The 27393-nt window shown below is 43.3% G+C and overlaps 1 protein-coding gene across 6 annotated transcripts; it reads right to left on the bottom strand.

Moving 5' to 3' along the window:
• Positions 1-22856, bottom strand: LOC100070604 (phosphatidylcholine transfer protein). 6 transcript variants are annotated; one of them, XM_070226367.1, is made up of 7 exons: positions 22588-22767; positions 10587-10624; positions 9686-9803; positions 6752-6831; positions 3561-3732; positions 2577-2644; positions 1-1250 (listed from the first exon to the last, which is right to left on the bottom strand). In XM_070226367.1, exons 3-7 carry the CDS (start codon positions 9726-9728, stop codon positions 1185-1187), a joined length of 429 nt encoding a protein of 142 aa, XP_070082468.1. In that variant the 5' UTR covers positions 9729-9803; positions 10587-10624; positions 22588-22767; the 3' UTR covers positions 1-1184. The 6 variants fall into 6 exon arrangements, with proteins under 6 accessions (XP_070082468.1, XP_001500318.3, XP_070082465.1 ...); XM_001500268.6 differs by lacking the exon at positions 10587-10624 and having other exon boundaries at positions 22588-22856; XM_070226364.1 differs by lacking the exon at positions 10587-10624 and having other exon boundaries at positions 22624-22855.
• Between the last annotated feature and the right edge of the window lie 4537 nt (positions 22857-27393).

Raw genomic sequence — 27393 nt, 5'->3', positions numbered from 1 at the left:
TAAGTCATTCTGTATTTATTTGCTATTCAACACACTTTCCTTCGCAGAGAGAAAACACATAGTCTGAGTTATCCCATTAACAAATACCCTGCTTCTATCATTACATCCTGAATTTCTGTGCCCACTAATCAAGGTTGGGTACCTTCACACAAGGTGATTAAAATTGTTCCTTGAGATCATCAAGGCTGTGGCTTTGGCCACAGAATATCTTGCCCTGCAAAAATCCAGGAGAAAACAGAGGAAACTAGAATTCTTTTGGTGGTAGAAGAGGTAGACAACTTAGGTAGAATTCCTGAGAAAAAGGTGCAGTCAACCAAGCCACGAATTAATATTTCCCTGGCTGTGAACTATTGTCCCTTCCCCATCTCCAAACATTCTAGAAGGCAAACTCATCTTACTGCATATAGACACTTCATCACAATGCTGTGCTCAAAGCATCCTGGCTTTGGATAACTGCCTGAGCCATCTTGATGCCTCAGTTTCCAGTCAAAGGCAGAGCTGGTGGGGTATGCACAGCCCTTCCCCAGTGTCATATGGGAAAGAGAAAAACCCAGAAGTGGATGATGAGAAAAAACGGTGATCACATTATGTGCTCTGTCAGGCCTGCAATGTTTTCAAGATGGTTTGGTATCAAAACAGCTAGTGAGCCTCCAGGAGCAGGAGGGGGAGAGACTGGCTGCATTATCACCTCAAGCCCGGCCAATCAAGTCCCCAAAGCAAATGGGCAGCAGCACGTGTCCTCCAGCCTGGGTGCACTCAGAGGCGACTGAAGCGAATGCAACTTCCAGCGGCCCCTCCTGGGCTGTAAGAAATCACAGTCTTGGAGGAGCCAGCTGGCCAGGCTCAGTCATTCTTATGTTTTGTTGTCCTTTCTCCACCCACCCATCCCCCTAAAATGACACAATGGAATGACTGTGTTCCTTAATGAGGACCTTCCTTTTTAAAAATAAACACACAAAGCTTTCCCTAATCTGACCCATATTCCATAGTGGAAGAAGGTCGTGGGCCCGGAGTGGGGACACTGGGAAGGGAAGCAGACAGGGGAGCCGGGCGTGGGGCAAACACGCTCAGAGACGATGTGCCGGAGAGTGTGCAGGCAGAAAGCCAAAAAGAATGCTAAGCATCCATGGGTTGTGGCACTTCAGAGACATCATTCCATGGCACGAGGTTCCCAATCCTCTTCCTTAGTATCTCCTGGGGTAGTTCCTACAGGCTTTCTCTAGGTTGTTCAAGAACTCAGGCACTCCATTCTGCAAAGCAAAGGACACCGTCACTCCTCTGTCCTCACAGCAATCACTCTTGATTCTGGGGCATGTGGCAAAAGGTAAACAGAGATGGCTCTGGGAATAACAGACAGTAGGGCCTCTGACCGGATTCCAGCTGAACGTTGCCACAGATAATGGCGAAAGCTAAGACCCAGGGCGTCGGGGAGACTACCCGGCAGGTGCTATGGTTACAAGACACTGCCTTATATTTTGGCTTTTGCTAGTGAAAAGCTAAGACATTTCTGAGACACTGTTTCTTGAAAAGAAAAAGAAAACACAGGAGATTGGGTAGGTCTGGGTTGTTTGACTCTTCCAAGAAACAGGAGAAAAGTCCTGCTTTACAGAATTAGTAAATGGTAAGGACTCAGGGACAAGAGATAGGCTATACTATTATTTAGCTAGTGTTGAGCATTGAGCTAGAATCTCCCCAAACATCGTCTTATTTACTCCTATTCCATGGGGTAGGTAATATCCACCTCCATATGTTTTTTTTTTGCTTGAGGAACATTAGCCCTGAGCTAACATCTGTACCCATCTTCCATACTTCGTATGTGGGATGCTGCCACAGCATGGCTGATGAGTAGAGTACTTCAGGGCCTGGGACCCGAACCTGCAAACCAAGGCCATCAAAGTGGAGCCATAAGCATTCGGCCACAGGGCCGGCCCCTCTACCTCCATTTTAAAAAGGGAAAAGATCAAAGGCTTCCCTAGGCTACACACAGTCAGTGGCAGGGCCAACATTCAAAATCACATTTGTTTGACTCAAAGTTTAGGAACTTTTCCTCTCCTGGGGAAGCTGTTGAGCCCTCCAGCCAGTAAGTAGGACACGTAAAAGCAGGCTGAATGGTCCCCATGAAGCCAGGCTCCCAGGCTGTCTCTAGTGATCTAGGCGGTTCCCTCTCCTTACAGAAAAACAAAACAACAATAACAAAACTGGAGGCTGCCCCAGGCTTGGCCACGTCTGGTGGTCTCTTGAGCCAGGTCGGCCTGTCTTACTCCCCCCAAAGCCGATACAGGATCCAGGGGTACCGTTGTTCCTACAAGGAGCAAGCTATTGTCCTGACGTTCCACTGAGTGACCCTGGCGGGCGCCAGCAGGCAGGGACTGGCATTCCAGCTAATGATTCTTTGTCTTTTGTCCCAGCCTCTGTCCTGGGAGTTGGCAACCCCAGTTCTAACCGTAGTCACTCAACCAATCCACCTCATAAAAGAGCCTCATTAGGCCTGAGACAGCAAGTCTCTAGCCTGACAGCCCCACGGGCTGAGTCAACATTTGTCACACGCACGTCCCCTCCCGCCTCTGAGATCTCACCTTGAGAGCCCTCTTAAGGAGCCAGGTCGGAATCTGGACACGCAGGTTATCAAAGTAATACATGAAAACTAGAGGGGAAAAGAAAGGACAATTCAGAAGGAAGAAAAAAGAGAAGGACACAGCAATGAGCCCCGCGAAGCTTCCTCCTTCATATTCAGGCCCAGAAAGTAAGGACGGAGGGAACACATGATTCAGGTGAGTCCTCTCCCCTGCCTTGTCCTATGGGATATTTCTATATAAACATTTTTGAAAACAGCCACAGGCACATCTTGCTGCGATTTATTAAACACCTGGCAAGTGCTAGACACTAGGAGATAGTCTCTCATTTCATTTTTTCTCTACTACTTATCCTAACAATCCTAAAGAATTGGTAAAATTCCAATTATAATCCCAGTTTATAAATGATAAAGTGGAGCCTCGGAAAAGCCAGGTGACATGTCCAAGGTGCTAGATCTACGAGCCTCAGAACTACGGTTCACATGTCGCCTCAGACGCAAGGCCACATTCATTCCAGTGGAGCAGCTGGCTGCAGGCCGCTGTCTGCCCACAGCTTTTCTCCCTGTACTGGAACTCAAGGCAGGCAGGGCCTGAGCGTCTGGGTTTCTGCCAATTGGGAGCTGCAGCCACACAGACAGTCCTGCCGGCCCTCTTGCCCACCCCCAGGGCTGGCGTATGAGCCACAGGACCAGCCTGACGCGAATTTCCAAACCTCTGGTTTACTTGGATGTGCTGATTGCACCTGGACAACAAAGAGTCAGTGCAGAATGCACTGAGTCAGAGTTAGACACCCACCTCGCTCTGTAGCCCAGTGTCTGGGGGTGAAGTGAGTCTCTCCCCAGCTGTGGAGCCCGTCTGTTTTGCACCCATGCCCATTCTCTGACCTCAGGGGGCAAGCTGCGTGCACTGTACGTGCCTCGCAATCAGCACGGCCTTCACCTGCGTGACCCTGACCCTGACCCTCCACCCACATGGTCTGGTTTTTACCTTTGCTCCCATTCCTGCCATCACTTGTGATCGCCAATCTATGCTCGCACTGCGTCACCCGGACCACACCAGACCGCTCGGGAAACTGCGAATGGGAGATGCTCTGGGCCAGGACCACGAAGACCTTCCGCCCTTCCACATCCAGATCTCGCCGCTCCCGGACGTAGACATACTGTACCACTGGTCAAGGCATGACATCCACGCCAGCATTTCAGACAGGCAGAAGGAAAGCCCCACAAGCTGAAGACAAGGGAGGTGACTCAGTTCCTCCCACTTGGCTCTGGCTCCCTGGCGCTGTTACTACACTTACCTGCCCTGTCTCCCCAAATGCACTGCAAGATTGTGCCTCATGCCACCCGGTATTCTCATCTGAGAGCACGCTTCACCTCCTGTGCAGGATTCTCTCATGCTTTCAAGCTTTTCATTAGGCAGGGAAACCACTCCCGTCTCCAGGAAGGCACTATGAGATCTCAGAGGATTGCTCACTAATCTGCTGTGAGATCCTGGCTTAGTTACTCAACCTTTCTGAGGCTGTTTCCCTATGTAGGAACAGGGAGCAACACTGCCCAGCAGGCAGCCTTGTGGGGGCATTAGGGAAACATTGGAGCAGAAGAAGCAGTTAATAAACAATGGAGTCATTTCTTCTCGTCCTGCCCTCCCCCAGAGCTCTAATTAGAGACCTCTATGCACAGAGGATGGTTGAGCAATCTTACTCACACCTGGTGATCACAGGAAATCTATGAGTACCTGAATATCTAGAGGCAGAAGTCCTCTCTGGGTTAACCCTGGTTCACCAAGAATAACAAAGCCATTTCATCTCAACGAACACAGAACAACCATTATATCTATGGCACGATTCAAGGAAGATCATTAAATTCTAAGAAACAGTAAGAGTCGCCACTCACCGAGCCCTTTCTATGTCATAAGCATCATGTGCTTTAAGATAGCATCAGTCTTGATCCTGAGAAAGTCCCTGCTGAGTCTGGTGTAAGTATCTCCATCTTCCAGGTGACAAAATTGAGGCTCAGAGAGGTAAAGGGACTCACCAGAGATCCCACAGCGCAGCTGAAGTGATGGAACCTGAATCTGAACCCCGATCTGGCTCCAAAACCTAGCCAGGCTTTCATAACTGGACAGGGCTCAACTCTGAAATGTATACATTATACTCTCAAATGGTAGAATTTTAGGTTTCCACACTAGAAGGAATGAAAAGCCCAAATCCATCAAAAAATCAGTCTAAGTATAAGACAATTACTCCCACTATAGCAGCCACAACGACAACCCCATCCCACCTCAGCGTCTCATCGGCACCCACAGTTGTCCCACCCTCCCTCAGGTACCCTGCAGGATGGCCATTGGTGCTGCTCTCTGCATACTGATGAGTGAAGTTCTTAAATGTCTTAGGGAAGAAACGATGTTGCTTTGGCCCTGGCTTTCCTCGCTCCCAAGCCTTTTACTTTTTCCTCACAGCAAATATTGTCCCACTCTCTCCCACAACTTGCTCAGCTCATGTGTCAGTGATCATGCGATGCTCCATTGAGGAAAATTTAACTTGATATGTCAACTAAAAGTTGGCAGTGTTCTTTGTGGTGGTAAGGTCAAGCATGCCATAAAGCCTATGACTGGAGAACCACCAGTTTACTGAGGCCCAGAGAAGTGAAGGCCAGAGAAGTGAAGAAGCCAAGGTCACACAGCAAACCAGGGAATGTGTTCACACTCACCCTGGGATCTTTTGCTCCAAAACTAATGGTTTTTTCCACGGATTATTCTCTGTCATCAAAAATTTATCAACCCTTATTGGAGAGACATATGTGCCTATACAAAGACCAAGAAACTCATTATGGGATTGCATGCCATTGGAGAGCCAATAAAATAGGACTTCAAGGAGCCCCAGGTGTCCACTCCTGGGAATACCTACCCAGCAGTGTCACTGTGAGGTCAGAGCAGTGGATTGTGCCCCGGTCAAGATCACCATCTCTGGGACAGCCAGACCTGCATCCCAAACCTGCCTCTGTCACCCACTAGCTGTATGAACCTGAGCATAGTTCTGAATGTCCCTTTGCCTCAGTTTCCTTAACTGTGAAATGATGCCTACTTTGCACAGTTGTTGGCAGGATTAGAGAAAATCACATAAAATCCAAGGGATTAAGTAATACATGATTTGTTGAAATACATACCATGTGTATACAAAATATTTAGTAGTATGTGGGAACTGTGCCAAGGAATAAACTCTTATGGAGTTTACAATCTAGATGGGGCCAGGGTACACACATATATTTAGACACAAAAACACAAAAACCATACACAGAAAACACACTCACACGCTCCCTCTCTTTCTAGAGAAAGATTACTGAGGAACATAGAGACTTGTGGAACGTTAGAGCTAGGGAAGATCCCCACAATCATTTACTTCAGTGGTTTCCGAACTTTCTTTAAGTCCACAGATCGTTTGTTCCATTCAGGATGTAAAATACTTAGCTGCTGCCATTGACGAGGACGCTGAAGGAGTCGAAAACTTGCCTATCAGTCATCCTACCCCCATCTGCCCACCCAGCAAATTCCCATCCCACCCTCCCAGGCTGGTCCTGAGCAGGCTTCCTGGAACCTTGGAGCGCCAGCAAAAACTCCCCACATCCCATTCAACTGCTTTGTCTCATAAATGAGGAAACTGAGGGGAAGAAACATACACCCAGAATCCAGAGCCAAGAGTCAAGGAGGGACCACTGTGGGGGTCAATGAAACAGGAAGTGAGATGGGGGAGCTGGAAATGTGGGGGCCTGAGTTCCCCTCTCAGTCACTAACCACCTGTAGGAACGCTTCTGTCACTTTACCTCTCTGGGTCCCCCCCTTTCTCCTCTATAGCTTGAAGGAGCATATTAAACATTCCTTATAAAAAGTTCTTTCCAGGTCCCCAATTCTGTGGCCCAACAACTTCAAGCCCTAGAAAACTTCTCAGGAAAGTAGGAGCTGCTCTCCAGTGACCACAATTGCAGGATGTTCCACGTTGTCAGGCCCAAAAAGCAGGCTCTGAGGTCTCTGAAAGCCACACACGATGCAACAGCTTCAGCAGATGCTTCTGCAGAATCAAAGACAATGTTGCCATGCCTGCTGGACATGCCATCATTGGGCGATGGGCCAAGGGCACAGAAACACTTAGAAAGGCGAGTAGCGGTGAACTTGGGAAAGGATACATCTCTGTTGGGCTTGAGCATAGGGCACTTCACTTGCCAGTAGACTACGGTCTGTCCGTTGCATTCTCTTTCATAGAGTTCTAAGGAGAATAAAAGAAGGTAATGTATCTGGAAGCCTCTTTGGCTTCAGTTAAAAAGAAGCCTAGATATGATGACACCGTAGGATATAAAAAACCACTAAGTCACGAGGCACAAAATTCTAGAAGTCAGACAGATTAATTACCACTGAAAGCTTCTTGCCCGAAGGCAGAATGTAGAAAATATAAAAATATAGCAAAAATAAAAGAACCCAAATGTGTCCATTGTGTATCACGAAAAAGATTTTCAGAGAGAACGTAATGAAACAAAATCAGGCATCCAAAAACAAATTCTGGGGTTTTTAATCAAAGTAACCACCAGATGTCACTAGGGTACAAATAGTTTTGCTTTTGAGAACTTTCTTCCTTCTTTAGATTTCCTGACGCATTACAGCTAGCCTGGGACCGAGTCACCCAGTCTAGTGTGTTCAGCGGGGAGATCAAGGTCCCAGAGAGGGCAGTGTCCTTCCTAAACAGCTAGAAAGTGGCATAACTGTGGCTAACCCTTGGAGGGGTTAGCAGCCAGCTCTTGGAGGGAGACAGCAAAGGAATTCAATGACATGCGCACCCTCTGACCCCAAGCTGTGCAGTAAGCTTCTAAGTACTTAGAGAAGGAGCCCTGCCAAGGCTGCTAAAGAAACCAAGAGAGTCCCTTGAGGAGATGTTGATGCGGGAAATGTATTACTTAATTCAGCTTTTGAAAGAAAATCCATCAGAAGCAGACCATGGATTAAAGAGCTGGCCAGCCCATTGGTGCCACATGAGGCTGAAGACAGCCCTTGAAAGGAAGGAAAGGAGGGGACATCTGTTGCTTTTGCATGCCTAATATTGACTCTCCCCTTCTGGACCAGCATCTTAATTTTCCTTCAGGACATCACCCATCCCATCCTTCTTGTGGTTTAAGCAAGACTGACTCGACCCGAATTGCAGAGCTGGGCAAACGAGCATGACATGCCCATGGTGATTAGCTCAGGGAGGGTACATCTGGCCAGGGTCTTAGCTTGCCACTCTAAAAAGTTGAAGCCAAAAAGTGGCTTAGTAAAGGCTCTCAGATAGCTCACAGAATATCTAGGAGGACCAGAGTTAAGCTTAGAACCTCAGGATTGTTCCAGAGAAGCCAAACTGCTGCTGCCACTGGACCAGACACCACAGCGTGAACTGCTGATGCTGCGTACTGAACATCAGAGGCTCTGCCACTGTTTCCCCCAAGGTCAGATGCCTTCACTGTGACCGTCACCGGAAAATGGATTTTGCATGTTGCCCTCTTCCTCACGTTGCTTTCTCCCAAACTAAAGCCACTTGAGTGCCTTATTCTCAACGTCTATATCCCAAGACTGAACCATGGCTGCTAGGGAGCCTGGGACAGTGAACGTCTGGCTTCTCCCTTGCATGGATAAGCATCACAATTCTCCCAGATAGGAAAGATATTGGAAAACACTAAGTGACCCAAAACCATGACATACGTCCACAGGTAATGAGCACGTGATCCATGCTGAGGCGCTGAGAGCCAAAGCTGGGACTGTGGCTGCCACTAATATGAAAGTGGAATCCTCGTTCCTGTTCCTTTATGGCTAGAATATAAGCTTGGATCTTCTGGTGGCCACCTTTGCCATGACCTAAGAATCTGCCTGAAAATTAGGTCAACACAGGAGAAAACAGAGTCAAGATGGAGAAGTTATTTAGCTATTAGATGCAGCTGTCCTGGAAGCCAGAAACATGGAGTTTTCAATGTCATGAACCAATAAATTCTTTTTCCTCTTCTTACACTGGCATTTGTTAGCTTTTTGCGACTTGCAACCTAGAGTCCTGACTATAGCCAGGGTCTCCAGTTCACGTTCCCCTGGGCTGGCTCCATAGTTCTATTCCACTGTGATGGAGAGGGCAGAGGCCACTCCAGCTCTAAGTGGCAGAGGGATCCCCTATTTTATGCCTTTCATACCGCTCCATCACTTAGAGGGTGAAATCTAACTGTAGCCTGGTGGCCAGGCTGGGCCCTGGGATCTGGACACTCCTCCCACCCCAGCTCCAGAGTCTGCTACCCCACAAACCAGCAACAACCTGCTCACAGTGTTTGAACATATCATGCTGTTTCGTGCCTTCCTCACCTTACTCATGCTGTTTCCTGGGCCTCGAACGCCTTTATACCATTCATCCCCACCCCCTCTCCCCTCCTCACATAAATGTATTCCTGTTGGTTATAAAACTTTGTTTTATAAACTTTTCTTATAAACTTTTATGTTTTACAATAGATTAATAGTTTAAAGTATTACGTTTCATAAACTTTTATAAAACAAAGCTTGGACACCACCTCCTCCAAGAAGCCTTCCACGAGGAGCTGGGTGTATGTGACGATAAAAAACTTACAGTGAGAACAAATTATCCCTCAGAGCAAACTGGAGAGTAGCTCTAAGAGTATGCAAGGAGCAAGTCCTAGGAGGAGCAAAAGAACATGTCAGGCCAGCACTTAAGACTTTCTTGCCAAATGAAAAATGAAACATAATATAGTAGAAATTAAACCTGCTGCTTTCTACTGGGTGGAATAAGTAACAATAGACTCTACTTTCCAACTGATTTTTTTTTTGAGGGAGATTAGCCCTGAGATAACAACTGCTGCTAATCCTCCTCCTTTTTTTTTTTGCTGAGGAAGACTGGCCATGAGCTAACATCTGTGTCCATCTTCCCCTATTTTATATGCGGGACGCCTGCCACAGCATGGCTTGACAAACAGTGCCATGTCCGCATCCTGGATCAGAACAGGCAAACACCAGGCCACCAAAGTGGAACATGCAAACTTAACTGCTGTGCGACTGGGCTGGCCCCTCTAATTGATTTTTTGAAAATAGTAGGAGTGACTCACCCTCAACATGTTGGTCCCACTGTTTTCTGTAGTCTAGGTCCATATAGACATCTGTCAGTAAAGCCGGTGGGCAATTCTTCAGAGTTCCAAAGACTTTATACTTATAAACTCTAGTGTCCTGTAAAATCAGAACAGGTAGAAACAATCTATTGATTCCCAAGTTGAGAGACAGCTGGATTACACGCATACGAAAACAGCTGCTCATGCAACACCATTTATTGAGCACCTCCTCTATGGTCTTGGTAACACAATGGTGAAAAAACAGATGAGTCCCCAGCTCTCCTGGGCTTTACATTTGACTGTAGGAATTGATGGTGGTGACAGCTATAAACACTATCCAGGTAAGCTGAATAGGATATAAGAAGGGTTGTGTCATAAATGCTGCCTGCTTTGGGGCAGGGGGCAGAGGGGTGACATCCTACATAATCAGGTGGTCAGGAAAGGCCTCTATGAGGGATAACATTTATCAGAACATGTTGTTCTAAATATTAGAAGGAGCCAGCCATGGGAAGATAGCAAAGCCCCTTCCTGCGGGGGGAAGGCCCTCAGGTTGGTGGATTAGAATGCTCAAAGAATAGAAAGTCAGGGGTCTGGAGACTGTGGACGAGGGAGAGTGGTAGGAGCTGAGGTCAGAGAGGCAGGGGAGGCCGGGCCCCAAAGGGCTTTGCAAACCAGGGTAAGGGGTAAAGATTTTGTCCTAACTGCTATGGAAAACTAATACATGACTTTAAACGGGATGACTTTAAATAGGAGAATGATTTTAAAAGGATGATTCTTCTGAAAATAGATCATAATGGAGCAAGGAGATGGTTTAGAAGACCAGTCCAGATAAGACATGATGGTGACTCAAGAAGGGAGGTAACGATAGTGATGGAGAGAAGTCAGTGATTTAGGGACATACCTTGGAAGTAAAGCCAACAGGAAGTGCTGACAGATTGGCTGTGGGGAAAGAGAAAGCAAAGGAATGAGGATAACAGTTAAAACCTTTGCTTAACAACCAGGTAGATGAGAGCTCCATTTTCTAAGAGAGAGAAAACTTGGGGAGAGGAGATTTGTGGGGTGTGGAGTAATCAAGAGTTCTACTTTGGACAAGTTGAGTTTGAGATGCTTACTGAACACTGAAGTGGGGGTGTCATATAGGCAACTAGCATTCAGGGGATGGGTAACTATTTTAGTTATCCACAGGGCATAATGAAACCCAACACATTGTTGTGTCAATTCCAAGACAGAATTCTTCAATAACTGCTTCTTTGTGATAAAAAGGACTCGTGTATAAAGGAATGAAAAGGGGGAAAGAACACCAGCTTCAAATCATATGAGTCCATTTTATGCATAAGAAGACCATTTCTAGATTCCAAAATACAACAAGAGAATTCCCTCCTTTTCATGTTAAGCCCCATCCCTGTCTGTGAGGGCTCTAGGCTAGAATTGGCTACACTACACATCTCACTCTCTGTTCAAAGGCAAATAACTATTCCTGAACTTCACCTTGCCCAAAGGCTTTATTATTAGGATGAAACCAATGGCTCTTAGATTTGTTTCAATGCAAAGGCAAACAAACAAAAATGAAGCTTTTAGAAGGACTCATTCTTCCACGTGCTAATGCAATGTAATTGGCTAATCGAACATGAATCGAGCCATCTTCTTAAACACCATGCCAGGGACTTATGTGAAGTCAAGGAGTAAACATGGTGAATCTTTCTAGAGATTCTCAGACTTCAAGGTCTCCTGGCTCAGGTGGCATAACCCAAGGATAAATATATCCCAGGTTAGGAATTTCAGATGTATGTGAAAGTACCTGGCAAACAATGGAAGGTAAAGTTGAAACTGAATTCATAAGGATTTTCCAGCTGTACAAGTATGTGACTTTATGCTAAGGGTGTCCAACCATCAAATGACAAATTGATAAATCATAAAAACTGATAAAAGTCCATTTATGGGACATTTCATTTCGTACACTTCAGATAGTAAAAGTATTGTTTGATTGTAGAGAGTCAGTCCGTATCTTGTGTAGAATACAATTACCAGAAGAAACAGAAGATTTGGTATAGCACATGTTCCATTCTTTCTTGCTAAGAGAAGCCCTATGCAATGTGCACGGTTAGTAACTTTCCTGGTCTCCTATGCAGGTAGAGGGAGCCATATAACACCTCCTTCCAGTTTTGAACATGGATGTTTGGAGTTGCAGCAGCTACTTTGTGCTGAAGAGGTAACAAACATGGGAAGGCAGAAAAAAAAAATACTCAAAGAGTTTCACTGGCATCATCGAGCAGCAAAACCAATGCCAGCAACTGTTGATCTCTGAACTACTTGTTAGGTGAGAGAAATAAATCCCTGGTTGTTTAAGTCACTGTCAGTCCAGTTTTCTGTTATTGCAGCTAAAAGCATTCCTAATTGATACTAGTCACGCTTCCTGACAATGTTACTTGAGTCCTGTGATCCAGGGGAACAGAGAAGGTCTGTTATTCCAGTTGACTTGTCTAAACATCAAGCTGTCATATTTTTTATCAATAGTGATTCAAATGTAGTTTAAAAATTGTGCACTGTCTTTGCAATTGCATTCATGGGGTTAAAAGATTTTGAGAAACTTTACTGCCAATAGTGCACTTATTTGTCCTAAGGAGAATAAATTCTGCAAGAGCTAACATGTTTACGTATGAGAAATGTCAAAATGTGATAATGTTTGCATTCGACATTTGTAGTTCCCACAGAGCAGTAATCCCTGGCAGGACCCCCATTCCTCCTACCCACCCCACCTGACTGGAGGAAGGCATCCTCATTCTCTTCGATGTATGGTGTTTTTCTGCATTTATGTCACCAACCACAAGACAGCCTTGATGAATCCCATTTCTCTAATCCTGTAAACGCACCCTTGAGTGTGTTGAATTTTCTTTGCCTCTCACTGAAGAGTTCATTTCCATTCCTCAGGGGACAGTAGCCTCCGTAATCTACAACTGTGGAAGCTGTCCAACTACAGCCTATCTGGGGCAAGTAACAGACTCAGATTGTCTGAAAAGTGAGCATTTTTCACCAAAGAGAGTCACTTCTAACGGCAGGAGTCCAAGCTGCACTGCCACTGGGAAGTGTGTATCAAGAAGGTGAAGAACGACATTGACTAAATCTGCTTTACTATTTTGGATCTCTCTATGAAAACATGGTAGGTCTGATCCCTTAGGATTGCAGACGGCTAGGTAAAATAATAAGGATAGCTAATACTTATTGAGTGCTTAATGAATACCAGGCACTGGGCTAATACTGTACATGTGTTATTCCACCTAATACACACAATGATAATACGAGGTCTGCACCATCAGTAAACCCATTCTTCAGACGAGGAAACTGAGGTTTGAAGACGTTCTGAGAAATATCTGGAAAAGGCGGATCTACAGAGACAGGAAGCAGATCAGTTGTTGTCTGAGAACAGGGAGTGACTGTGAACAGGCAAGAGGTGTCTTTTGGGGGTAACACAAATGTCCTAAAATTAGATTGTGGAGAAGGTTGCATACCTCCATAAATTTATTAAAAATCATTGAATTCTACACTTAAAATCAGTGTATTTTATGGTGTATAAACGATACCTCAATAAAACTGTTAAAATAAGAAAAGAGGTTATGAAACTCACCCCAAGTCACACAACTAATGATGGCAGAACCTGGACTTGAAGCAGTGATCTGACAATCGAATTCACAGTCTAGGGTACTGCCTCCAAATTGCCACTGACCTCTCCAAACATCTAGTTAGACAAGTCATAAACTGTCTGGAGTGCATATGGCTCTAGCTAGAGTGACCATATAACTTATCATTCCAACTGGCACACTTCTGAGAGGGAAAAAGGTGTTGGGAAAATTTTAACCTGGACAACAGATATAAACCAGGCCTGTGATGGGTATATGGGATATCTATACCCAGCTACAGCTCACAACCAAACACCATTTAATTTGCCAGGTGCTTCAAAATGTATCCTCTCATTGGATCCCTGTACCAATTTGGCAGAAGAGGAATTATCTCTGGTTTAGAGACGAGGAAACTGAGTCTCAGCTAGGGTCTTAGGCTCATAAATCCTAAAATGACAAAGCAATTAAGCAACAAAAGTATATTTTAGACCAGGGCTTGCCAAATCAGTCATGCCAGCTATTTTTGAACAGTCCATAAGCTAAGAAGAGTCTTTACATTTTTAAACAGTTAGATAAGTACCTACATAATATCCTCCATTTTGCCTCTTGGCCTGCAAAGCCTAACATATTTACAGTTTGGCCTTTTATGGAAAGAGTATGATGAACCCTGCTTGAGACCATTGCAACCACTACTTCCAAAACATACAACCCAGGAAACCTGAATTATTATAGAGTCATATTGCCATGACACATAGAAGAGAAGGATCTTTGTGTCATAAGCCACCAATATAATTATACATTAATTTGAATCACATGGGGGTTTACCATTTAAGCTCAGACCACTCTTCAAAGGAAACCTGCCAACCTTGAGCACACCATACAGGATGAATACCAAAACATTTTAAACATATCACACTCAAACTCGGAAAAACAAAGAAAAAGAGAAAATCTTGAAAGAAACTGTGGGGGAAGAGGGGACCACTTTAACTTACAGAGGAACAAGGATGAGAATTACAGCAGACATCTCGTCAGAAACAATTCATGCAAAATGGAAGTGGAGTAAAACGCATAATATATTGAAAGAAAGAAGCCACTGACCTAGAATTCTATATCCAATAAAACTGTCCATCAAAAGCGAAGGAGAAATAAAAAATTTTTCAGACAAATAAAAACTGAAAGAATTCAGCAGCAGCAGACTTACTCCAGAAGAAATGTTAAAAGAAGATTTTCAAGGAGAAAAAAGTCATATAGGTCTGAAACTCAGATTTACATAACATAAAAAGTGCCTGTTTCATTGCCTTAAAGCTTCTTGAAAGTATGAACTTTGTCTTATTCATCAGGTATCCCCAGGGCTTAGCATAATGCAAGGCAAACAACAGGTCCTGAAAGACCACTTGAATGAAAACATGAGCAAATGTTTTGGAGTGTTCCTTTCACTAGGGTACATTCAGAGAACCCAAAGATAGTTATGGAAAGGTGTCTATCCTAAATTAAATGGCAAGTTAAGGTAGTATTGTGTATCTCTAAGTTTTTCAATGTCAGGGAATGGTGAGCTTGAGGAGTTACAAACTATTCCCATTGGAGAGTCTGCTAGAATTCTCCTTCCACCCATAGGTGGTGACTCTGGCATCAACAGCAGGTTGGAAGACTAGGCAAGAACCATCCTCTACAGGAAATTGCCACAGATTCAGCCCTGGCTCACCCAGGTATTGGTGTGGTATCATGTCCAAGGATCCAGAATGTCCAAACCCTTCCCAACAAGTCACCTCTTCTCTCTAAAGGTTCCCAAGGCCCAAAGAAAAGTAGAGTTTTGCTTTATGAATAGCTACCTTCTGTAATCTCCATGCAGGGATGTGATGAAAAACAGGGTGAGAGCATGAAGCTTTGTGTATAAAGACAAAAGTGGGATGTCCTACACACCCCTCTCAACCATTCTCCCAAACCTAAATCTTGGGCCCAGCATTCTCATACTGCCTCATACTACATGCTCATCCTGAGATAAGCAAGGAGAGGGAGAACTGAGGCTCTAACATATGTGAACTTCTTCATGCTGGTTTCACACTGCCTACTGGCATGTCACGGTCACTATTGGCATGGTAACACAGCCCAAAGCTCAGGAGAGAGCTGACTGCAGATCACTGGGAAAGCTCTTATAAGTCACCCATGACCTTTCTCTATTGGGGAACTTCTCAGCACTGCATTCACTCCCAAGTGGCCACTAATTTAAAAATCAGGGAGAGGGAGTCTTAAAATGGGCATTGCTTTTGTCTTCAGATATTCTTTTTTTCACACTCATTCCTTTCAGTTTCCATTGCTTCTCCTCTCTAGGGCACCCTCTTGCCTCTCAATCTCAGAACCCCCTGAGCACCATGCTAGATGCTCCCCATACATCAGTGGTTCTCAAAGTATAGTCCCTGGACCAGTATCTTCAGCATCACTTTGCAACTGGTTAGGACTAAAATGCAAAAAAAGAAGAAAAAATATATAAGGCAAGCTCTCATGCCCCACACCAGTGACTCAGAAACTGCGAGTGGAGTCTGGATTCTGAATTTTAACAGGTCCTGCAGGCAAGTCTGTTGCATGCTCGAGTTTGAGAACCACTCTGCCACATGTCATTTCATTCAAGGATTGCTGAGACGTCAATCCTGAAACGTAAGTATTGTCCCTATTTTGCAAGTGAGCAAGCTGAGATTACAAAATGAAAAAGTAACCGATCAACATCACGCAGGTAGAAAGTGAGGTCCAGACCCTGGCCATTCTCCAACCTCAGTTTCACCCCAGTCCTATGGCCTCTGTTTTTTCCTGGAAAACAAGGCAGGGTCAGCCTGGTTCAGTGACTTACCACTGAGTGTTTCCTCTACTGCAGTGTTTTAAAAGCCAGCTTGTTCATTTGAATCTCCTGGGAAGGGGAATCTCCTCCCTCCCCAGTGTCAGCAAGCCAGGTCGTACATCCTCACATAGCAGCTGGTGCAACTGTGAGTGGAGGCAGGGGCAGCCCAGCCTACTCAAGAATGCTTTCCGAGTGGTAGCATTGCCCATGAGTGCACCCATCTACTGCGACAGCCCTACCCACGTGAATGCTCCCCACCAAGTGGCAGTGGCTCAGCTTGCACAAAAGCACCCCATGTGCCAAGGGCAGTGGCCCAACCCCTGCGAAGGAGCCCCACTCACCTACCATAGCAGCCTGGCTAGACCTGTCCACTGAATTCAGTGGCCTGGCCCTCACAAAGGCACCCTGCTTGTGCCCTACTCTCATGATCACAACCCATTTGCCAAGAGCAGCAGCCCAGCCACAACCTGGCCACCAAGCACAGCAGCCCTTCCTGTGTGAGCAAGACCTGCTGTGTGGGTGATGCCAGCGCTTGCTAATGCAGAGCAATTCGAGCTGCAGAGCAGCTTAAGCTGAAATGGGAGTCTGAAATACAAGGGAAAAGAAACAATGGAAATATAGAACAACTGGAAAACAAGACATAAAATGGCAGTAATAAGCCCTCATATATCAATAATCATTCTAAATGTAAATGGATTGAATTCACCAATTGGAAGACACAGAATGGCTGGATAGATTAAAAAACAAGACCCAATAATATGCTGCCTTGAGGAACACATCTCAGTTCTAAAGACAAACATAGGCTCAGAGTGAAGGGAGGGAAATGATACTCCGAGGAAATGGCAAGCAAAAGAAAGTAGGTGTTGCCTTACTTATATCAGACAAAGCAGATTTCAAGATAAAAAAATATAATGAGAGACAAAGAGGGGCAGTATAACATGATAAAAAAGGACAATCCACGAAGACAACATAACACTTATTAATATATATGTGCCCAACACAGGAGTACCAAAGTATATAAAACAACTATTAACAGACCTAAAGGGAGAAATTAATAGCAGCACAAAAATAGTAGGGGACCCCAACACCCCACTTACATCAGTGGATAGATCACCCAGACAGAATGTCAACAAGGAAATGGTGACCTTAAATGAAACAGTAGACCAGATGGACTTAATAGATATACATAGAACCTTCCATCCCACAAGAGCAGAATGCACATTCTTCTCACGTGTACATGGAACATTCTCAAAGATAGACCATATGTTGGGAAACAAGGCAAGCCTCAATAAATCTAAGAAGACTGAAATCATGTCAAGCATCTTTTCCAACCACAATGCTATCATCTTAAACTTAATTTTAAACTACTAACAGGACTAGAAAAAGAACAAACAAAGACCAAAATCAGCAGAAGGAGGGACATAATAAAAATTAGAGCAGAAATAAATAAAATAGAGACAAAAAAATAGAAAGGATCAATGAGACTAAGACCTGATTCTTTTAGAAGATAAACAAAATTAACAAACCTTTAGCCAACCTCACTAAGAAAAAAAGAGAGAAAATTCAAATAAATAAATTTAAAAATGGAAGAGAAGAAATTACAATAGATTCACAGAAACACAAATGATTACAAGAGAATACTATGAAAAATTATATGCCAACAAATTGGATAACCTCGAAGAAATACAGAAATTCTTAGACTCATACAACCTCCCAAAACTGAATCAAGACTAATAGAGAACGTGAATAGACCTATCACAAGTAAAGAGAGAGAAATAGCAATCAAAATCCCCCAAAAAGACCAAATTCCAGGACCAGATGGCTTCTCTAGAGAATTCAACCAATCATTCAAAGAAGAGTTAATACATATCCTTCTCAAATTCTACCAAAAGTTGAAGAAGACAGAATGCTTCCTAACTCATTCTATGAGGCCAAAATTACCCTAATACCAAAACCAGAGAAGGACAACCCAAAGAAGGAAAATTACAGGCCAATATCGCTGATGAACATAGATGCAAAAACATTGGCAAATAAAATACAGCAATACATTAAAAGGATCATACACCATGATGAAGTGGGATTCATACCAGGGATGCAGGGAAGGTTCAACATCCACAAATCAATCAATGTGATGCACCACATTAACAAAATGAGGAATAAAAACCACATAATCATCTCAGCAGATGCAGAGAAAGCATTTGACAAGATCCAACCTCCATTTATGATATAAAAAAAAAACTCTCGATAAAACGTGGATAGAAGGAAAGTACCTCGACATAATAAAGGCCATATATGACAAACCCACAGCCATGTCATATTCAATGGTGAAAAACTGAAAGCCATTCCTCTGAGGACAGAAAGAAGACAACTCTTGTTCCCACTCTCGCCACTTTTATTCAATGTAGTACTGGAAGTTTTACCAAAACAATTAGTCAAGAATAAGAAATAAAAGGGATCCAAACTGGAAACGAAGAAGTAAAATTCTCACTGTTTGCAGATGACATGATTCCATATGTAGAAAACCCTAAAGAATCCACCAGGAAACTATTAGAAATAATCGACAACTACAGCAAAGTTGCAAGGTACAAAATCAACATACAAAAATCAGTTGTATTTCTATGAACTAATAATGAACCAGCAGAAAAAGAAGTCAAGAATACAATCCCATTTACAACAACAACATATTCTCAACAATAAGAGTAAAATATCTAGGAATAAATTTAACCAAGGTGGTGAAAACCTATACATCAAAAACTATAAGACATTATTGAAAGAAATATAAGAAAACATAAAGAAATGGAAAGATATTCCATGCTCACGGATTGGAAGAATAAATATAGTTAAAATGTCCATATTGCCTAAAGCAATCGACAGATTCAATGCAACCTCAATTAGAATCCCCATGACAGTTTTCACAGAAGTTTTCTAGCACAAAGAATCCTAAAATTTATATGGAACAACAGAAGACTCCGAATAGCCAAAGCATTCCCGAGAAAAAAGAACACAGCCGGAGGCATCACAGTCCCTGACTTCAAAATATACTACAAAGCTACCATAATCAAAACAGCATGGTACTGGCAGAAGTATAGACACACAGATCAATGGAACAGAACTGAAAGCCCAGAAATAAAACCACACAACTATGGACAGCTAATCTTCGACAAAGGAGTCAACATACAATGAAGAAAGGAAAGTCTCTTCAAGAAATGGTGTTGGGGAAACTGGACAGGCATGTGCCATGGAATGAAAGTAGGCCATTACCTTACACCTTACACAAAAATTTACTCAAAATGGATTAAAGACTTGAATGTAAGACCTGAAACCCTAAAACTCCTAGAAGAAATTATAGGCAGTACACTCTTTGACAGCAGTCTTAGCAGGATCTTTTCGAATGCCATGTCTACTTGGGCAAGGGAAACAAAAGAAAAAATAAACAAATGGGATTACATCAGGGATTATATCTGCAAGGCAAAGGAAATCATGAACAAAATGAAAAGAGAACCTACCAACTGGGAGAAAATATTCACAAATCATTTATCGGACAAGGGGTTAATTTCCAAAACATATAAAGAACTCATATAACTCAACAACATCAAAAAAACAAACAACAGACCAAAAAATGGCCAGAGGATATGAACAGACATTTTTCCAAAGAAGATATACAGATGGCCATCAGGCACATGAAAAGATGTTCAACATCACTAATTATTAGGGAAATGCAAATCAAACCTACAATGAGATATCACCTCACGCCTATCAGAATGTCCATAATTAACAAGACAAAAAGTACCAAATGTTGCAGAAGATGTGGAGAAAAGGGAACTCCCGTAAACCACTAGTGGGAATGCAAACTGGTGCTGCCACTATGGAAAACAGTATGGAGATTTCTCAAAAAATTAAAAATAGAAATACCAAATGATCCACCTATCTCACTACTGGGTATTTATCCAAAGAACATGAAATCAATAACTGAAAGAGATTTATGCATTCCTATGTTCATCACAGCATTACTCACAATAACCAAGATGTGGAAGCAACCCAAGTGCCCATTGACTGATGATTGGATAAAGAAGATGTGGGATGGATAGATAGATAGATAGATAGGTAGATAGATATACAATGGGATACTATTCAGCCATAAAAAAGACAAAATTGTGCCATTTGCAACAACATGAATGGATCTTGAGGGTATTATGCTGAGTGAAAAAAACCAGACAGAGAAAGACAAACACCCTATGAAATCACTCATATGTGGAAGATAAACACATGGACAAAGAGAACAAATTAGTGGTTATCAGAAGGGAAGGGGTCGAGGGTTGGGCAAAACAGGTAACTGGGCATATGTATACTGCAATGGATGAAAATTAGACTATTGGTGGTGAGCATGACACAGTCTGTAGAGAAACAGATAAACATTAATGTACACCTGAAATTACACAATGTTATAAGCCAATATGACCTCAATAAAATAAGCAAATAAACTTTTTGAAACAACTAAATAAATGACTTACAAGGCCAAACAAACAACAAAACTCATTTTGTGTTGAAGCACTTCAAACATACACAAATGTAGAGAACAGAACAGTCAACTTCTATATAAAAAGAGAGCTTTTCAAAAGGACTATCCAGGGGACGACCCGGTGGCACAGCGATTAAGTTCACATGTTCCGCTTCGGCGGTCAGGGGTTCCCGGTTTTGATCCCGGGTGTGGATATGGCACCGCTTATCAAGCCATGCCATCCCACATATAAAGTAGAGGAAGATGGGCACGGATGTTAGCTCAGGGCCAGTCTTCCTCAACAAAAAGAGGAGGATTGGCAGCAGATGTTAGTTCAGGGCTAATCTTCCTCAAAAAAAAAAAAGAAAAAAAAAAAAAGACTATCTAATCTCCACCACAGACCACTTAAATCTGAGACTTCGGGTAGGGCTTGGTGATGCTTACATCCTTGAGCTTTGAGAAACACTCTCTGGTGCATTTCTCCTCCAGATACCCGCATGACTCAACCTCTCCTCACTTCTATCTCCACTCACATGTGACCTCCATGGAGGGACTTTCCAAACTCCCTGATCTAAAAGACACCATATCGCCCCTGGCTATCCCTGCCACACCATCTCTGTCCCTTTATTGCACTTTACTTTCTTTTTTTCACCTGGCATTTTCTTGTACACTATGGGTTTATTCTCATCAGTGAATATGGTTCCTTCTTCAAGAAGCTCACTCACTGAGGCAGCAGCTCCATCCTCTGTTCCCTGCTCATCCCATTTCCTGCGAGGGCATTAGCACATGGGAGGCACTTGAACAATATTTCCTAAAGGAATAAATGAATGATAGCAGTGCTGAGCTGAGATTTTAACCCAAGACTAGTTGCCTCCAAAACCCATGCTCTTCCCACAATACCACATGGCAACTCTGGACTAGTTTTGCTGAGCCTCCAGAAAAAGCATGTAGTTCTGCCCTGAACCAAGCTGTATATTCAGTATTGAGTTTATCAATGTAGTAGACTGGTTCATGTCTAGTTATTAGCTATGAGGTCTGGGCAAGCGCCTGGAGGCGGCAGATAAGGAAAATGAAATGGTCAGAGAGAAGATAAAAGGATTTTGTCTGAAAACAAGTGCATTTTTGCACCAAGGTAACTGTTGCAATTACACCAGGAAATTAATTCTGCCTGCTCCACACCGTGAGCCTCTTGTTCATCTTGTGATACCCAATGGCCCTGGACATTCAGAGCTCCTCCCTGCTCTAACCCTGTAATACTCTGGTCCTCTGCCAGGAAACCTCAACTGCACTTACCTCGCCTAAAGGTCACTTTTAACCTATTTGCCATACAACTACTACCACACAGAGCAACTGATGACAGGGTTCAGGGGCAATGCAACCCTTCCACCTAGATGGCTACCCGGTTCCAAAGGTCTCCAAGAACACCCCGGGTCTTGCTTAATAACCAACTCCATTCCTCCTCTGCTTTCTCCCTAAAGCTTCGGACTCAAGTTATCAAGCGCAACTTACAATGAAGGGGCAGCAGCCCAAAGCAGCCAGTCACTAAGATGACTAGAGATGATAGCAAGTCCCTCTCGCAACACACCTGCCCACACACACTAGCCACCCTGTTCATCCAGTCTCTGAGAAGTCCAGCCTCTTTCCCACCTATATTCACACCCAAGGATACTCCCCCCGCACTCACTCACACACCATTGGCACCCCCCCGGGAGGGGGATCCAGGTCTCCCACAGGCAAGTGCCTGGGGAGAAGAATCAGCAGACCCACTTTTTAACTACATCATTAACTTCTGAGAAACCACTGGCTGAATTCTGATGACCTCCCACCCCCACAATCTGTCCAGGGCTAAGTCAGCGGGAGGCATCGCCCCTGTGCTCACTCCTCCCAGCTCCAGAAGCCCCGCCCCAGGCCTGACACTCCCAGCTGGAGGCTGGCGCTCCTCCAGTGGGCAGGCCGCTACCTGGTCCCACAGCCGGTAGACACAAATGCCCATTGCCTCCATCAGCAGCTCCCAGTTGGCGCCGGCGAGCTTGGGCTGCTTGAGCTCGGCGCAGGCCTCCCAGAACTGTTCCTCCCGGAATCCGCCGGCCGCCCTGGCCATCCTCCTGCAGCCCCGGCTCCTCGGCCAGCAGGCAAGTCTGCCAACAGTCTCAGTACCGGTTCCTGTCCCAGGCCAGAGGGGCCAGCGTGACTGGCAGGGAACAGAGGAGTGATAGGGGAGATGGCATGACTTATAGGGAAGGAGGAGCCTAGAGGGAGGCGGAGCCAGGGAGGGGCGGGTCTAGAAAAGTGGGCGGGGCTGAGCAAGACGGAGGGTGGATGGAAAAGAAATAAAACTAGTGAAAAATTGGACTCCATCTGGGAGAAGATGGAGAGGCTAGAGAAGTGGGGAGGCTTTCAGACGGAAGGGAAAAGGAAGACGCTAATGTGTTCTCAGAAACACCTCAGTTGCCCATCTCCTGCTCCTCCCCACCCGTGTACTGGGTGTCTTTATTCCCTTCTCTGAAGAAAGTAAAGATGGTCTCTGAGTGCTTTGGTAGACCTGGGAGGTGAGATGGACAGAAATGCTTGAAATCCTCAGGGGCATATTTCAATATAATTTCTATTCGTTCTTCATGCATTATAAACATTATTCTGCGAAGGAGGTCCGTGGAATCCACCAGAAGGCCAAGGGGGTCCTTGGCACAAACATGGCTAAGGAAACTGACCCATAATGGATCTACAAGGTAATTTGCCACCCTGGAGGGTGAAACATGATCTAAAAGATATCACGGTTTCCACCCAGGATTTCTGCAGCTTGCATAATTTAGATCTTTGCGCAAGTCAAGCATCTTTTTGTTCCCTCAGGCCCCTTGGGTATTACTGTATTTCCTACCAGCAGACTGTACTTGGCTTTGAATAATGTAGGTAGTGTAAACTTCAAAACAATGTATCAGCACATGGATGCCAATAAACTCTAGAAACCCCTGTTTCCTGATCTGTAAAATGGTTAAGAATTGTGCCACCAGTTAGAATGGAGGAGGTGACTACCTAAAATGAACATGGAACATGTTTGCGCAATGCCTATCAAAGTAAACGTTCACTAAAAATTTCCACTTGTTTTACATCACTATGTTGAAATGTTTCTCCTTCTGTACTTGAAAGAAAGCCCTGACATTGATGGCAAACTCTATGTTTCTGCCAATTTCCAAGAAGAGAAATAAGATCAGACATGGCAGCATAGAGAAGTTACATCTTTATCCAATCGAATGCTGGTTCGGTCTTGTTTTGTGAGGATGGGAGGAGGGAGGTGGTTTTTCCCTGGACTAAATGCACAAGAGATCAGAGACATACTTTCCTAATGTTTTTATAATGCCCTTTAAGTTCTCTCTTCTTTATAACAACTATATTATATTTAAACTAAAATTCAATTGCTTAAAAAAGCAATTTCATCAAATACCATTAGTTATGAAGTATTTTCCAATATCTTCAAGGAATCCCATTATGAAAGTGTGCTTTGATGAAGCTACACCTTTATCACTATATGGCAATAGATTAATGAAGATAAGAGTATAAATGGCGCTATGCAAGATATAAGATATGAAGCGGGAAATTTAAATTATATTTATTACATGTGTTTAAAAGTGTTTACCTACTAAATTCAGAAGGTAAATACATATATTTGGGTATGTTGAGATTTACACCCATGTTTACTTTATTACAGTTAATGAAGAAAGGATCATATTAGGAAATAGTTATTTTGTGCAATCTCAGAGGTCTAGAAAAGGCTTGGAATGAGGTCTAGAAAGGCGTGTTCTCCCTCAGCACCTGCCTATTGTAATAGGCCTGCCTGTTTCCTTTGTGAGAAACACTCTCTAGAGGAACTTCCAGCAGCATGACAGCTGAAGCTCTGGCCTCAAACATAGAAATGCTGGAGAAAATATACCAAAGATAGTCTTAAATCTATAGCGTAGCTGAAAATAAAGAAAAGATACGCAATGCAAAACAACCAAAAAGGAAACAAAGATAGCCAACATTTGCTCCCAATAGATTTGAAAACTAAAAAACAAAACAAAAGAAATACACGCTTATTCCAGGAACCTAGCTAGCAATTAATTCTCTGCACAAATTCCTTTCTGCTTAAAATACCTAAAGAGTTCTTGTTTTCTGCACTTACTCCTGACTGATAGCATATTCATAGACTAGGATATTTAATATCTTAAAGATGACCATTCCTAACAATTCAAACTATAAATCCAAGGAGATTTTGTTGTTGTTGCTGGGAAAGATTCACCCTGAGCTAACATCTGTTGGCATTCTTCCTCTTTTTGTTTTCTCCCCAAAGACCCAGAACATAGTTGTATATTCTAGATGTAGGGCCTTCTAGTTCTTCTGTGTGACCCACCACCACAGCATGGCAACTGACAGAGGAGTGGTGTGGTTCTGTGACTGGGAACCGAGCCAGGGCTGCTGACATGGAGCATGCCAAACTTTAACCACTAGGCCATCAGGGCTGGCTCGATATTGTAATAAAAATCCATTAACGGTGTTCAAGGAACTTCACATACCATTCTAAAATTCATAGGAAAGTTGTAAGGATCAAGCAATTTGAAAAAGTAGGAAAGCAATTTTTTTAAATAGGGGAAAAAAAGAGGGAAACTGCCCTATCAGATATTAGGATTTATAATAGAGATAAGAGTGTGAATTTGACCCAGGTCTAGGAAAAAAATACTAAAACAATGAAACAGCTTTCCATCTAGAAACAAATCCACATGCATATTGAAACTTAACATGTGAGAGAGAATGCACAATTTAAAAAATAGTGTTGGAAGGATTGACTATCCTTATACAAAAATGAGATTCTATATTATATCAGACACAAACACAAATTCTAGATATATAAAAGAACTAATAGTATAAGGGAAAATTTTGAAATCTTTAGAAGACAGTATAGGAGTGAACTTTTATGGCCTAAGAGTTAAGAAAAGATTTCTTGTAGAAATAAAACAGCACAAACCATAAAAGAAAAGATTAATAGTTGTCTACATTAAAAAGCAAGAACTCCTGTTCAACTACATACTACAAATAAACTAAAACCTCACACATAGATTGGTAGAAGACATTTGTTCCTTCCAAAGCCGACAAAGGATCAATATTAACCATACACATCAAACACCTAGAAATCAATGAGAAAAACCCAAATAAAGCAATTGAACATATGAACAGTAGAAAAACCCAAATGGCATGTAAACACATAAAACATTGTTCAACCTCCATAGTAATTGGGGAAATGCAAAATAAATTATGCCATTTTATTTACATAAAATTGGCAAAAACGAAAACTAGGTGTTGGTGAATATACAAGGCAATGAAAGCTCTGACATAAAATGTTCTGGTTGAAGTGTGAACAATAGTTTGAAACACAACTTGAAAAGACCTATTGCGTTTGAGGATACACACCGTCTGGCCCAGAGTTCCACTTCTCTGAGCATACCTGAGAGAATGGCTGCTATTGCCTAAGGATTGTTTTAATGGCAAAAAATTGGAAACAACATAAATATCCACCAACCAGAGAAAAAAGAAATTAATAGTGGTATATTCATTACATATCTTTTGAAATTAAAAAAGAATCTACATGTATATCACGGATACATCTTGAAAACACTACTGAATGAAGAAAGCAAGTTGCAGAAGGATGCACAGAGTAAGAGACTATGTCTTATGTATGGACTATACATATAAGATCTGCAGTTTAACAAGCATCTAACCAGGGAGCGAGCTGTTAAGCCCCACTTTCTGCAGGTCCTCTCTCCCGTCTCCACCAATTCCCACATAGTGATTTTTCTCAGAGATTCTCCTTAATTGGCCTGGGCTGTTACTGGAAAAACCACTAATCTTTTCTGGGGAGGCCAGATGGAGTAAATTCTTGTCTAGAACACTGCATGCTCCCTCTGAACCATTAACTCCTGATCCCGGTGATGTCCCTTCTAATGCAAAACCTCCTGATTTTGAAGGAGAGCTGGTTCTGCCACCTCCTTAGTAAGTCCTGCTGGGCTACGTCTAGCAGATCTCTTTAAAACATACATGTATCAGTGAGCTAATGCCATGAAACAAGCCACCCTAAAATTCAGGACCTTAAAATAGTATTTATTAATGCACACAATGCCACCATCTGGGCATTTTTGCTGCTCTGAGCCAGGCTTAGCTTAACTCAACTGAGCTTACTCATGCTTCTGTGGTCAGCTGGTGGGTGCGCAGGGGGCTGGCTGAATGCCAAAGTAAGATGACCTCATTCACATATCTGGTGATGGCTGGGTGGCTGGACCTCACCTCTCTCATCATTCAGCAGGCTGAGGTTTGTTGTCATGGTGGCTGAGCAAGATTTTAAAAGAGTGACAGAGCATACAAAACCTCTGGAGGCCTAGACTTCACAATGTGCACTGTTACTATTTGCATTCTTCTTGCCAAAAGAAGTCACAGCTTAGCTCAGATTCAAGGGCAGAGAAATAGATGTTGTCTCTTCAGTGAGAGAAAATGCAAAGCCAAATTGCAAAAAGCCTGATACAAAGGCCACAGAAGTCCCATCCCGGATCCACCAAATTCAGTGTTCTTCCTCTATAGTCCAAAAGGACTGGTGATGCTGTGCTTAAATCGTCTTTTTCCCTCCCTTTTCTTGTCTTTTTTTGTCCTTCAGAGACGGTTACCTTCATGAGACATTCAGTTTCTTCACACGGGGGAGCGGAAGGGGATAAAATAAGTGTCCAGAGTCACTATCTGTTTCTGGCAG

This window comes from Equus caballus, chromosome 11 (assembly GCF_041296265.1).
Source record: "Equus caballus isolate H_3958 breed thoroughbred chromosome 11, TB-T2T, whole genome shotgun sequence".
NCBI lineage: Eukaryota > Metazoa > Chordata > Mammalia > Perissodactyla > Equidae > Equus > Equus caballus.
Note: the sequence above shows the minus strand (reverse complement) of the source record. Positions and strands in the feature narration are given on the sequence as shown.